This window comes from Populus alba, chromosome 14, assembly GCF_005239225.2.
Source record: "Populus alba chromosome 14, ASM523922v2, whole genome shotgun sequence".
NCBI lineage: Eukaryota > Viridiplantae > Streptophyta > Magnoliopsida > Malpighiales > Salicaceae > Populus > Populus alba.
Window position 1 is genome coordinate 16,765,003 of NC_133297.1, and position 15,728 is coordinate 16,780,730.

At 29.4% G+C, this 15,728-nt stretch overlaps 1 protein-coding gene across 1 annotated transcript; it reads left to right on the forward strand.

Annotated features, from left to right (window-relative positions):
• Positions 1–7,453: 7,453 nt before the first annotated feature.
• Positions 7,454–9,694, forward strand: LOC118041232 (cytochrome b561 and DOMON domain-containing protein At3g07570). The gene is made up of 4 exons (XM_073404672.1): positions 7,454–7,589; positions 7,667–8,067; positions 8,943–9,231; positions 9,335–9,694. Exons 3-4 carry the CDS (start codon positions 9,007–9,009, stop codon positions 9,563–9,565), a joined length of 456 nt encoding a protein of 151 aa, XP_073260773.1. The 5' UTR covers positions 7,454–7,589; positions 7,667–8,067; positions 8,943–9,006; the 3' UTR covers positions 9,566–9,694.
• The last annotated feature ends 6,034 nt before the right edge of the window (positions 9,695–15,728 follow it).

Below are 15,728 nucleotides of genomic sequence, written 5' to 3' on the forward strand. Positions count from 1 at the left end.
TTCATTCATTACACACACAAACTCAAGGCATCAACACTTTCTAACACATTTTCACATAATTTCATCATTCACATATGCAGAAATTCTGTCATAAACACAAGCATAGGTTCTATTTTGGTTTCACATAATTCAGCAACTCTAACAAAGTCATCATCTTTGTATTTTATCCTTTTAACCCATATTCTGTTAAGCCCTCACTATGGCTAGCCATCTCTCCAAGTTTATGCATTCAAAATTGTTCCTTTCCTTTGTTAAGTGTTCTGGAATAAGGTCCCACTATTCAAGCCTGTTTTTGTTCTTCTTTTTACTCTAGAATTCCTCAACAGCTGGTGTAAGAATCTTAGGCCATTTGCTTAGGGTTTTCTTCTTCCTTTTTAGTTATAAAGTCACAAGAATAGTGGAGAAGGGTTATGGTTCATACCTCACAGTTTTCAACAGCTTTAGGAAGGGATTTGGTGGTTTGTTCATCTTCTTTTATCCAGCTTCTTCCTTCTCTCACCTGCAGCTAGACACATGCAACTACTATAGCTGGTCTTTGGGAAGAGAAAGGGTCACCTTTTCTCCTTCCTTGTATTTATATCCCCTATAAGTGTGTTGGGGTGTTTAGGGGTTGTTTTACCTTATCCTTGTCCCTTATTAAGTTATCTCAGAACTGGTTTCTCCCTATTTCCAATGCCTCTTAAGAGTAAACTGGTTTGGTCCCCTTAATTTTTGTTTAGTGTTGGTTGGCCTTTTGTTCAAGTTTTCATTGGGATTTACATTATTTCTCCAAAGTTGGCCGGTTTTTCACCCTTTAATTATTCCTAGTATAGTTCGGCCAAAGATAAGATCTATCGGGTTTTAGAAAACACATGGATTCCTCAACGCACCCAACCACCGTTGACTTAGAAATCAGCAACGAAAACTATGTCGCTGCCGACTCAGAAATCAGCAACAACAAAAATTATGTAGCTACCAATCCAGAAATGTGCAACAAAAATCATGTCGCTATCGATCTAGAAACTAGCAACGAAAATTATACTTGAAAGTTTTTTTGCTATGATATTTTTACTTTTTAAAAACAAAAAACAAACTTATTGAGTGGTCATAATATTCTTGGATTGAACTTGAAAAATATTTTTTTAAAATAAAAAATAGCAAATTATTAACATCCAATTCACAAGATTCATTAAGTGACCATATTATCAATGGCCGATCTTTTGATGAAAATCATTAACACAAACTTTTTACACACATATATCTACCATCCTTTAAAAAAGAATTATGAAGATTTTAACATTTTGAATCAAAATTCCAAAGCTAAAATACATTGAGTGCAAAACTCAAACACAAACCATCCATACATACAAATTTAATCAAATCCACCCAAGAATAATAAGAGCATGCTAAAAAACAATTATATAAAAAACAATTTTAAATCCAAAATTGACTTGCTGATAGAAAAAAAAAAGTGCAAAAAACATGTGACTTGGACATGATTGGCACATGTAATCCATATGGTACCTAATGGTAGGAGTTGGAAATCTTAGCTTGAAATACACGTGATAAATCTTAAAACATATACAACCTAAAAAAACAAAATTTTCTCCCGCAAGTTCATGGAGGTTGTCAAAGATCAATTATGATTTATTGGTAGATTGGAGATAATAAAAAAGGTGTTTGAGGTTGTGATTTCTGGGAAAAATCAAGGCTGTTGTGATTTTGTTTTGAGGTGTGTTGTGGTTGTGCTGAGAGGAGATTGAGTTTGTAGCTTAAAGGCTAGCTTGCAACTGGTTTGTTTGCTTTCAGTGCTTTGTGGAAAAGGGAGAGGCTACAAGCGATGTGGTGGCTGTTATTGGGTCTATCGAGAGTTGTGTTGTGACTGGTAAATCATAAATGTGTTTAAACTGTTGTTGAAAGCTTCACGGTTCGTAGCGATGGTGATGGGTTGCTACAATTTAGGTCTAGCCTTGTTAATGGATGATGGAGGGACAATGGGTATATGATAGAGTTGTGGTAATTAAGATTTTTAATGAGAGGTTAGCTCAAGGTGTTGAGAAGGTGTGTTATGGAAATCGAGTCTTTTGGTGTGGCTTGACTATATTACTACTAAGGTGGTTGCTGGTGAGGGTTCAGTCGAAGATATTACTACTAAGGTTTGTGGTGGATGATGGTTTTTTTTTTTTTTTTTGCATGGTGGTTATGAGTGGTTTGTGAAGGTCTAAGGATTTGATGGGTGGTGTCTTATAGTGGGTTTATAGGGTGGCAGATTGTGTTTTTTTTTTTTTTTTTTTGTGGTAATGATGAGTTTATCTTGGACTACTTGGTGGGTTGATCTTTTGTGACGGTCACAGTGGATTTTGATGGTTTATGGGGGCTTATGAAGGTTTATAGAGGTTGGCAATAGGATTTGAAGAAGGAGATATGTTAGGTCAAAAGTTGGGTTAATTAGGCTAATTACAAGTTGATTGGATTTTTGGTATGAAAGTTTTTGGATTTTTGGTATGAAAGTTTTGGTGTTTTAGTCCTCTCCCTTGAGGATCCCTTATCTATATTTAGGTATCTTTATTTATAATAAAAAGTCCTACATGACATAAAGAAATAATCCTTTTTCCTTTTCAAGATTTTGAAAAGGAAAATTGAAAAAGAGAAACTTATAAAATCTATCCTAATGTTCTATTTTTTCTAGATTTTTGGAATAAAACAACCATACACTTTAGTTTCTAATTCCTTAAAAAATTAAAAATTCACACTCTTAATCAAAATCCATTCCTGATATTTTAATTTTTAATTTTATCTTTCTAAAAATTAAATCAAGAGAAAATAAAGTCAAATTTAGGTTATGACAATAAAAAATAAAATAAAAAACTTTATGTTTATTCCTAGAAAAAAGCACAAAAGAATAATGAATTAATGATCTTTTACCTTCAAGGGAATTAATAATCTTTATAATCATAATATCTAAGAAGTTTCCAATAAAATATATTTTATACTATTAATTAGAGCTATTGAGGTTCACTTCAATTGGATTTTGATGAAGTCATGAAAAATCTTTACATAAAATTAGGTTTTTTATGGGTTACGATCTTAGACCAAGACATGTGGGCTTGGTGTTTGGGATTGATCGTTCCTAAATTAAAAAAATCCCCCATATAATAAGGGACTTTATGATGCTTATGTTAGTATGTGTATGAAAAAATAATGTATAGGAAAACTAAAAGAAAATGTAAATGTAGAGAAGTAAGTGTTAAGTTTGAAAAAATTATGACTTATTCTTTTTACCCGGTAATCCAAGGTATTTATAGATTTTAGTTATGTCAATTCATCTTAGAAAGTAGCATGGCAATTGATAGGTGAGAACATTGGTGCCCACTATTTATTGTAATATTTGACATTATTATTGATGGAGTGGTTGGTGAATGTAAATGACACATTGACTAGAAATAACCATTGGTCAAGAGAGGAGTCCCTCAATTTGCATTGAACATGGTACATGTTGCATTGTGGCTATTTGCTAGAAATATGGTGTCAACTCTACATCCAAGTGTGTACTTACAAATAATCCTTCAGCATAGAAAATATTGAGTGTGTAGTGGTGCACAATATCTTATTCTGACTCCTTGAAACTCAAAAAATTATCCAAGTGTGTATGTGTGTGTTGGATAGTTCACTACAAGTGTAAGGTATTGTTATTTAGGCTAGAGCCCAAATATCCCGAGTGTTGTTGTTTCAATCATGACCCAAACGACAACAAGTGTGTTGGCCCACACAACAAATTTGTTTTTCTTGGTAAAAAAATCAGCACCATCATATTTGATATATATAAAACTTATTGGTTTTATAAAGAGACTCGAGCAACATACATATAAAATTGTTATATTTACCCACTTTAGTTCAGAAAGGACTTGGTAAGGGAAAAAAAGATAGACAAAATATACCATTTGACCCAAGATAGTGTTTGGTATGTTAGACAATATTGAAATGATTGAATTGTACTGGACAAATAATTATATTATCCCGTATTTGGTGTGCTTTGAATTGAACTAGACAATTTGCTTTATTTTTTGTCTGGTAGATACGAGACAAGAATCGATTGACTCGAGGTATGAACCAGTCTAGGTTTAAAAAAAATGGAGGAAGGATTGATCTGACATGACCCAGTCAAAAACTCAGGTTAACCTGCAACCCATTCGACCTGAGATAAAACATAGGTAAAACATCTATTGACTTTTTATATACATAATTGTTTTGGTCAAAACGAGGTTGCTTTTTTATTATTATTATTTAGGTCAACATAGTTTGACCCGTGACTCGGGCCTTTTCTTGGGTCAACTCTTGAATTGAGTTTTAAAACTATGATAATCACCACTTTTATTTTTACGTTGCTTTAGGTCAAACTGAGTTGACCTCTTAATTCATGACCTGAGCATTGCATTGGGCTGACCTCTTAGTTGGATTTTAAAACTATGATAATAACTATTTTTATCCTTGCATTGACTCGGGTCTATAGTCAACTTGGCCTATGACTTTATATTGGCCCCAAGTCAACCCTGTGTACAGTTTTAAGACTATGATAATAATTGTTTATCCTTATGTTGATCTAGGTCAATGGTCAACCTGACTTATAACTTAGGCCTGACCTAGATCAACTCCCAAGTAAAATTTTAAACCTATGATAATAATTATTTTTATCCTTACATTAACCCAAACCAATGGTCAACCCAACCTGAACCTATCATCAGGTCGACCCTAGAGTCAATTTTTAAGGCTGTAATAATACTTATTTTTATTCTTATGATGACTTGAGTCAATGGTCAACCAGACCTTGGCCCCGAGCCGACCACTGAATGGGTTTTAAAAGTATGGTAATAATTATTTTTATATTTACATTGATTTGGGTCAATGGTCAACCCAACTAGTGACCCGGCCTTGCTCTGGGTTAATTCATAGTTAAGTTTTAAAATTATAATAATAATCATTTTTATCGTTATATTGACCCGGATCAAATAGATTAACCATAGTGCAGAGAATTAAACAAGCTTGTCTTGTCCTTTTTAACGGGACAAAAGTTTCTTCACTAGAACAACCTTGCATAGGACAAAAATTGATGTTCATGCTATCTAAAGGCGCATCAAACAACTTCACAAAAAAAATTGTCTTATCTAGACCATTATTGTCTAGCATACCAAATACCACCTTATTGTTGGGCTAGATTCATTTATTGTTTTTATGGATCTTCCTAGGTCGTATTTCCTTGCTTTATACATGAATTTTGTTTGTCACAATTGTAAATTCCATCTCTGAGTCATAATAAAAAGAAATGAAGATGGTTTTTCAGTCGGCAACTTACAGAAGAAATTCCCCATTTATAAATTACTATACAATCATATTAAACGAAGCATTATAAAGTGTGAGTTTTTCATTGTAGCTACACAATTCATTGAGGATTGCTATAGTGAAATTATTCAAATGCCCTTGAGTTGAAAAAAAATAACTTTAGGGGTGGTGTTTTGGTTTTTTCCATTGCCTATTGGTTATTAAAATATTATTCGGGGGTGTCTAGGTTTTTTTCTTTTTTTTACGCAATAAAAATATTATTTTACCCTAGAGTCAACAAAACTTAGAGTTATTGACTAAAATATTTTTTTTTTAACTTTTTATAAACTTTTAAACAGTAAAAATATTTCTTTACCTCGAGGATCATAAAAATTGTTGGGCTATTGGACAAGGGTTTTTTTTTTGTTTTTTAATTATTAATGTATAGTTAAAGTACACTTTTGGTCCTAGATAAAACAAAAAAATCATGTTTGCATTTTGGAATATTTTTGTACTTCACATGGGTTTTTTGGTAATTACCAAGGTCATGGGAATGTTTTGATATGTTTACGTTAACTTTTTAATTTTTTTTACTTAGAAATGGCACGTGCTCTTGAGTGGATGGCATCTACACTACCTAAGTGGCGAGTGTGACACTACCTAATGGCCAAACATGACCTTTCATTGTCTTATTAAATGCACCACCATGTCTTCTTTGATATGATGTGGCATATGATAGCGTATGGTGGTCGGTTTTTCACCAACGGTCATTTTTTCTTCTTCTTTTTTCCCTTCTTGTCTCTCTCCTGCCATGTAAAATGCATGATTGTCCTCTTTAATTGGTTTTTCAATTTCAATCCTCATTCTTTTAAGCTCTTATTTTTTATTTCTTTATAATTTTTTTTTCAATTTAGTCTCCAATTACAATTTTCTCATATGTTTTGTTTTTTTCATTTTAGTTAATATTCTTTTGATTTTTAATTTTTTTCCTTGATTTTTTTTAAAAGTTTTTTTTGGATTTCAATTTCATCATTCAATCAAAAGCTTTTGTTGTTTATTTTTTTCTAATCGACCCTATTCTTTTGATTTGTTTTTTCTTTTGTTAAGACTATTTTTTATCAATTTAACCCTCTAATTAATAATATTTATTTTCACCCTCATTATTTTTAGATCAATTGTTGTGATTGTTTTTTATTCTCTGGTTTCATCTTTCAATATTTGATTTGTTGAAAATTTGATTTCGTGCGATTTTATGGTTCTGTATTAGTTTTTTTTAAAAAATTATTTTCTGTGATTTTATTCAATTTATTTTTTATGAGTTTATCCTTGTCTCATAACTTAGGTCATGGGTTTTGCATGTTTTTTTAGATTATAAGTTTTTATTAAAAAAAAGAAATTTGTTTGATTTTGCAAGATATTATTGTTATTCATATATATATATGAACTTTATTTTTAAATAATATTTTTGATGAGTTTAACATTGATTAATATTTTTTCAGGGTGTGGGTTTATTCATCCAATTTTATTTGTATTAATCTTTTAGGTCACGAGTTTTTTTACGATGTGGATTTATTTTTTTATTGATTAAAATAAACAATTTCAATGAATATATTGTAATGAATATTTTATTTTGTGTGATTGAATATCATTATCTACATTCTTCTCTAATTTTTTTATATACTTATCTTTTGGTTGCTGGTAATGATTTTTTTCATTTATTTATATAGAAGATTATCAATTTATTTAATTCGATAATTGCATAGATTTTTTTAATTTAAACTTTAAATTTTTTAATGTTAAAAAACACATTGAATTAGCTGTGTACTCAACAATATTTAAAAAAATAATAAACAATTAAAGTCACAGCAGATCAAGGGTTAAATAGCCAATTCTTACATAAATATTGTTGATTCCCATTTTCATGTTCATTGACATTAACATTGTTCCATTACAACTACTTGCTTATTAAACAAAAATTCCAATTGATCTCTTCCTTTTTATAATTCATTTGTACATCATCATATTTACCTACTACAATTCCACTACTTTGCCACTTTAGGGTCAGATCATCATTAAGCCAACGAGAGAGAGAGAGAGAGAGAGAGAGAGAGAGAGAGATGATGGCATCTTCCGTTATTTCCATCATCTCTTCACCCATTATGTGGCTTAGCATTCTTTTGTAAAACTCTCAAGTAGATTCCTGCAATTCCACTCTAAGCATCAACAGCCTCCCTTTTGACTCAGCATCTCTCCACTGTGTCAGCGCTTGGAGTTCTCAGAATTTCATCCTTAGAGTAAGTTTACTTTATTTACTTTACCATATATATATAATTGATTTCTTGATAACACTACTTGATCTTGTTATGTGCAGTACGCGCAGACTTCATCAAATTTATGGAGCTTTGTTCTGTCAGCACCAGATGCAAATAGTTACATAGCTATAGGGTTTTCAAGCAATGGTTTGATGATAGGATCCAGTGCTGTTGTGGGTGGATATTCGGCAACAGAATGGTTCTCCGGCAGTAAAAAAGTATTTTCTGGGAGGGCAAAGTTCAAAGGAAGTGGTAGTTGACGAAGGAAACCTAGTAATTAACACTTCCATGATCGTAACTCAGTCTTCACGTCTGTATTTAGCCTTCCAGTTGAACACCGACCAGCCGTCGCCTCGGATAATTTATGCTCTCGGACCGACCGGTGTGATGCCTTCTTCTCCAAGCTTCTCCTTGACCCGGCACACTGACATGGTCTCCACAACCTTGAATTATGTGACAGGTAAGAACAGGCAGGCTATATGATTAATTTTGTTTTTTTCTTGTATTATATGTGTAAAATATTTATTAATTACTAGTTTATGAATGATCATGTCTCAATACAATATGATTTGTGTTGCTGTCCATATGCCAAGAGCATGCTATATTTTTAACCTAAACTTTATTTGATCAGGTCAGAATACTTATCATATTAATAATTATAACTCTAAATTTGATCTGGTGACTTTTTTCTTTTCACAATAAAGTGATTTTGAAGTCACCATAAATATTAAGCTGACTTGTTAAGTAAGTGGGTATTGTTTGGGATGTGGCTTGTATCGCATTCCATAAAATTTTAATTTTTTTTATTAAAAATTAATTTTTTTTATATATTTTGGATATTTTAATGCATTGATCTCAAAAATAATTTTAAAAAAAATAAAAAATTATTATTTTGATATATTTTAATACAAAAATACTTTAAAAAACAACCATAACCACACTTTCAAACAAAACAGAAGAGAAAAAGAAGAAATGCTTTATAACATTTTAAGTGAAAATAATAATAATAAAAGGCTATGAGTAAAAATGTAAAATTACAGGTTTTCAAATGAATTTTTGGAAATTATAGGAAGAATAATTACTATAAATTAATTGTCTTATTCAGTGCCACACATCATCGCAAACATGATCATGTGTTCAGTAACATGCTAATCAATGATTCATACAAAAACAATGCGGTATTCCTCCGCAAGTAATTAAGATTTATTTTATTTTATTTTTTTATGTTTGAATTCGGTAAATATACCATTAATTATCATATTATTATATGGAAATGACAGGTCAAACAACAATTATATATATATGGATTAATTATCATTATTAATGCAACTGACAGTCAAACAAGCAATAGTAATGTAAGGCACAGTCAAGATTAAGGAAGAGCCATGGAGCATTGAACATGGTCGGGTGGGGCATTTTGATGATAATCGGAGCAATAGTTGCTCGCTATTTCAGGCAATGGGATCCTTTGTGGTTCTACCTCCATATTTGTATTCAATCATTGGGATTTTTACTGGGAATAGCTGGTGTCATCTGCGGAATTGTCCTCGAAAATCGTCTTGGTGTTGATGTCTCCACCCACAAGGGTCTTGGGGTCTTCCTTCTTGTTCTTGGATGCCTTCAGGTCTCTCTCTCTCTCTCCCTCTCTCTCTCTCTCTCTCTCTCTCTCTCTCTCCCCCTCCCTCTCTCTCTCTCTCTGAGACTGTGGCCTGTATTTTTGAACGCAGGTGATGGCATTTTTGGCTCGACCAGAGAAGTCGTCGAAGGTAAGGAAGTATTGGAATTGGTACCACTACAGCGCGGGGAGGATTTTGATTATATTTGCAGTAGCAAATGTCTTCTATGGAATCCATTTAGGTGGAGAGGGACGTGAATGGAAGGGTGGCTATGGAGGTGTTCTTGCTATCTTGTTTGTAATTGCTCTTATTTTGGAGGTGAGAATGTGGATGAGAAAATGAGCTAGTTTCTTACACCTAGCTGCTACAGTACTTTAATGGTTTCCATTACTATTTGTAACAGAATACTTCTTCGATTCTGCCCATGTTTTTTTTTTTTTTTTAATTGATTGGTATTGAGATTGGATTTCACCTGTGAATGCCAATTTATACTGAGTAGCAATATTGCTTTAAGTGATACTGAACGTTTTGAACTGGTTGATAATGAAATTACTTTCCATGGTTAATATCATCCATGTTTTTATGATAATTGTTTTAAAACTTTAATTTTACCTAAAAAATATAGATGTTTAGATGAAAAAATTTAAAAATAATTTTTATATCAAAAATACCAACCCTAATTTCCATAACTAATGGCTGGATTCCAGGAAAAAAAAATGTTACATGCTTATTTTCTTTTAAAAAAAATATTCATCCACCTCTTTAAAAAGAAAAATAAATAAATTCATCTAAGACATGTGGGCCTTGCCTTTTTTTTTAAGCATGGATGCGCTCAACCACCCAATCCAGGCCTACGTGTTTAGGCCTTTTTTTTTATTCATTGGTTTTTTTTGTTTTCTTCTTCTAATTTCATCATTCATTGTTGATTTTTTTTATTTTTTGTTTTCAATTTTAACAATTTTTTGATGTTTTTTTAATAGAATAATGATTTATTTTTTACTTGGCTAATGAATAAGATTTTAACAATTTTTGGGAGATTTTAGCTAAAACTAAGGTTAACATGATTGAGGAAGAAACATCATTATTGTAGTTGTTTCTCAAGTCAATATGGTGACCAATAATAAAAATTAGTTGGTAGACTCTAGTACTACTAAAACACATATGTGCAAAATAAAGAAATTTTATTCACCTATACACTTTTAAGGATAGAGAAGAAAAATGTACCTTAGAGACTCAAGAACTGTTGGGATAAAAGGCAAAGTTTTCTGAAATTGACTACGAGCAAGATACTAGCTCTGAATGAGGTGCTACATGTCCCTAATATAAGAGAAAAATTGGTCTATATGGCTTTGTTGGGAGAATTTAAGATCAAAATGTCATTTGGATCTGACAAGTTTGTAATGACTAAAACTAATGTATATTTATGGAGAAAAGATATTGTGACCATGAACTTTTTGTACTCAATGTTGCTAATGTAATGAATGAAAATGTATATTCTTCTACTTATTTTCTTGACTTTATTGATATGTAATATGCTTGATTAAGATATCTTAACTTATCTTATCTTAAGAAAATGAATTCACTTGTGTAATTTCTAACTTGAATTCTTCATCTATGAATAAATATGAAATATGTGTTAAAGCTAAAATTACTAAGAAAACATAAGCATTTCTTGATAAAGAAATTGAATTACTTAGCTTAATATACATAAATTTAAATATTTTAAACAAACTATTACCGGAAAGGTAAGAAATATTATGTGATTTTTCATAGATGATTTTTCAAGATATACAAAACTTATATGCTTAGAAGTAAAGATGAAGCTTATAGCATGTTTTTATTATATAAAGCAAAAGTAGAAAATCAACTAAATAAGAAATCTAAAAGAGTTAGATCTGATAAAGAAGTGAGTATAATATGATGAATAACTATTATGTAAAGAAAATGTATAATACATGAATTTATTCCACCTTATTCACCTTGAATTTCTTATAGGGTAGCTAAAGGAAAAAAAATTAAAAGAAATGATGAATGCTATGCTAGTTAGTTCTTCAACACTTGATAATGTATGAGATGAAGCTAATTTATCTGTATGTCATTTACAAAATAGATTTCATAATAAGAACCTTGTTTAAACACCTTATAAATTATGGAAATGTTTTTTTATAATTTAAAATATCTAAAAGTGTGAGGATATCTAGCTAAGGTTATGTTACCTTAACAAAACAAAAAATTCTGATTGTATGTTTATTGGTTATGTTGAAAATAGTGTTGCATATGAGTTTTTAGTTTTAAAAAGTGATGTGCTAGATTGCAATACTTTTATTAAAAAAAATACAAAATTATTTGAACACATTTATCTATTAAATGAAAGATTTCCCATGCACATGTTGATGATAATAGAGTTGAGGAAACTCATATTGAGAAAGTAAGAAGGAGTAGGGAACAAAGGAAAGAAACTTTCTTTGAAAATGATTCTTTTACTAATTTTAGAAAGAAGCAATTAAAGTTAAAATTGATTCACTTTTGCAAAATCAAACTTGAAAAGATTATTGATTTGCCACAAGTGCAGGACCTATTGATTGCATATGAAGTTTAAAAGAAAATATTTTCCTGATGGTTTTATAGATAAATACAAAGCAAGATTGGTTGTAAAAGGTTTTACTCGAAAACAAAATGTAGATTTTTTTAATACATTTTCACTTGTAACTATAATTTCTTTAATTTGAGTTTTAATTACTTTAGTTTGTATTCATAACCTTTTTATACATCAAATGGATGTTAAAATTGTTTTTCTAAATGGTGATCTAAAAGAAGAAATATATATGTTACAACTTGAAGGTTGTATAGTACCCGGATAAAAGAATAAAGTTTGCAAATTTAAAAGGTCTTTATATGGCTTAAAGCAAGCTCATAAGCAGTGGCATGAAAAAATTGATCAAATTGTTTTTAAATGATGATTTTTCTTCAATTAGTGTGGATAAATTGTGTGTACTAAATCTATTAGATGATAATGAATATGTGATCATTAGTTTATATGTAGATGATATGCTTATTTTTGGTATTTGCATGAATGTCATGTATAGTACTAAATGTTACTTAGCCTATAAATTTGATATGAAAGACATGGGTGAAGCTTGAATAATATTGGGTATTGATATTATAAAAAGAGGCAATGGCATATTGTTAACAAAAGAACATTACGTAGAGAAACTTTTCAAGAAGATGGGTTACTTTGAAGTAACATATATGAATACTCTTTATAATGATAACACTCAATTAAAGAAAAATAAAGGTGAAGTTGTTGCTCATCTTTAGTATGCTCAAATTATTAGGATTCTGATGCATTTAATAAACTTCAGTTGACCTGACATAACATACTTTGTGTATAGATTGACTAGAAATACATATAATCTCAATCATGAGCATTGGGTAGTGAAAGTCTAACTAATGAAATATTTGACAGGTACCATGGATTATGATATTCTATATAGTGAATTTATCGTTGTATTAGAAAGATACAGTGATGATAACTAGAATTTAAATTTAGATGAGATTAAATCTACTAATGGCTATCTTTATACTTGGTAGTGGTGTAGTGTCTTGGAAATCATCCAAGTAAAGTTTAATAACTCAGTCCACTATGGAGTCAGAATTTATAACTTTGAAATAAGTAGGAAATGAAGTTGATTGGTAAAGGGATTTTCTAACTGAAATTCCATTAGAAACAAAACCAAGACCTTTCATATCAATATATTATGATTGGCAAGCTAATATATATGATTATAAATCCCGTGAATTAGATTCATATGGGTAATAACAAAGTCTTTTATAATTCTGTAGTACTATAAAACAAGTCTTTTCCTATTATATGAGAATAATGTTAGTCTACAATTAAAGAAAGGATGAACTAAAAAGTTCTTAATGAATTCCATATTACATATGGATAGTGCTCAAATTACAGTAAACACTTAATGGAATCACCTATACAAGTGTGGAGTGGGGTCGTTCCTATTAGATACTAGAAAATCTCTGAAGTACTCAAGAATAATGAGACACGTGTATGGCCTATTAACGTAAAACCAAGTCAAACAATAAAACATTGTGGGGGGTATGATGTTATTGATGAGATACCTAACTTAGAATAAGGACTTTTGCTCCATAGAAGTTAAAAACTTCACCAATAATCCTATAAGTTAAATCTCATTATTTCTATGATCTGGTTTATATTCTAAAAGACATCAAGTTTGATGTATTATTATACTTAATAGATGGAAATCCATCAAGTATATTCTTATTCTAAACAATATTTTGAAATATATGACAAGTTATTGTGAATAATAAAGATTATTTCAAAAGGTTTTTTTACCCTATATTGAAAGATATTATCTTCTCCTTTTAAGTGAAGTATTTAAATCAAAAAAATTTCTTATCCCACATTAGAAAAACACAATTTCTTATTGTGAACATAGAGTATATATATTAATATGCTTCTTATCTCACATTGAAAAAAATAAATCATTTATCGATTGTTTATATAGTGAACTTTGATATAAAATAATAACCAACAAGAAAAAGATAGTGGGCTCACAGTTATAAGATTGAGTCAATCAAAAGGAAAACCTTTGATTACCCCTTGCATAGTCTCTAGTAGTAGTTTTCTTTTTTTTTTACCCTTAAATTGAAACATTAATTTTTTAAACTTCTAAAATCAAATCTCTATCAGCTTAAAGAATTAATTCCTTAACAACACTGTTTTCTTAAAACGATTGTAACAGTTGCCTGAACTAATTCCTTAACATCTTGTTTTTAAAACCATTATAACAACTTCTTAAATTAATTCTCTAATAGCTCTTTAAAAAAAAAAAAAAAAACATTGCAACTGTTCTTTTTCAAAACTATTGTAACAGCTACTAAAAAACAACTCTTTAATTCTCCATTTTATTACATGTAAAACATCCTTTTTAAAATACAATTAAAGATTCATAATGTTGTTTATCAATTTACATAAAATTTTAAAAATTCATACCATTAAAAATAAACAACAAAAAAACATAACAATTCTTATACATGCAATCTATTTTTTTCAATACATTTTCAATTTAAATATTTGACAGTTCTTAAATTTTAAGAGAAATATTAAAAATTATATAATATATAATAATTTTATTAACATGGAACCAACTTGAAAAATAATAAATATATACAATTGATATGATATTTTAAGTTTTTTCGACAATTTTAAGAGCTTTGATGATAAATGATCTCAATCAAAGGCATTTATTTATTTATTTATATTAGACATAAATAAAGAAGATTTAATATATATTTTAAATTAAAGGTTATAATATGAGTTTTCAATTGGATTAAGTAAAAACAATAAACAATAAATATATTGTAAGAAACTTTCATTCAAAGTTTTCTATTTAAAATGCTCTTTCTTTTAATTTCTCTCTTTGAAAAAAAAAAATAGAGGGATATATTTGAATAAATCGATTGATTTGGTGTATGAAATTATGGTAATTTTAATTTTTCAATAATTTATTTAATAAGACTGTATATTGATAAAATTAGTTAAATTGAACCCAATATTAAATTTCCATCTAATTTCTTTCTTAATTGGGTATAACATAAATAAATAATTTTCATATAAAATGAAAGTTGGATCTATAAACATCGTTAATGATGCGATGGAAATCATGCCACTTTCTTTATATGGAAATTGTTTGTACACATGTAATATCCAATTCCCAGAGCAATTGGATGGGGTTAACTATTAAACCCAATTAAACCAATTTAATAAATTAGAGTGTCAATTAACAAATTATTAATATAAGGATAATTCTGAATGATCGAGACAAATATATAGGAAAAGTGATAGGTTAAACCCATGTTTTTAAAAAAGAATAATTATAAAAAATGAATGTATAAAAAAGTTTTTATCCAAAAAATCAATCAAAATGTTTTTAACATCGTTCATTCATTTGATTTTTTTTTATTATAAAAAATGCTACTGGAGTTTTATATATTAAAATTGGATAGAAATTATTTTATAATTTATCTTACATTCAATATTAAATTATCAAATCATATTTATAATATTTACATCTTATGTATATTACATTAGATATAGAATAAGTTTTTCCTTCAAATTTCAACCATTTAAAATGGAAGTTTTTGTGGTGCTAGGAGCTCACTAAACTAAAATGTTTTTATTTAAAACTAAAAAAAAAAAAGGTTTCGAATTGGGACATAAAAAACAGCTCGATCCCTATTTTGATAAAAGATAAGCATTGGATTGCAGGAATAGTTAGCAATTAATAGGCCTTAATCCATTCAAGATTAGATTGATTGAAATAAACTCGAAAGGCATCACTTATCACATAGATATAGCCCAAATCCGCTCGCTATAACAAAAAAAGGTAACCCAAAACAAAAACACGAAAATAAATTAACACATAACAATATGAACATTGAATTTAAATTCAAATAAAAAATTAATATT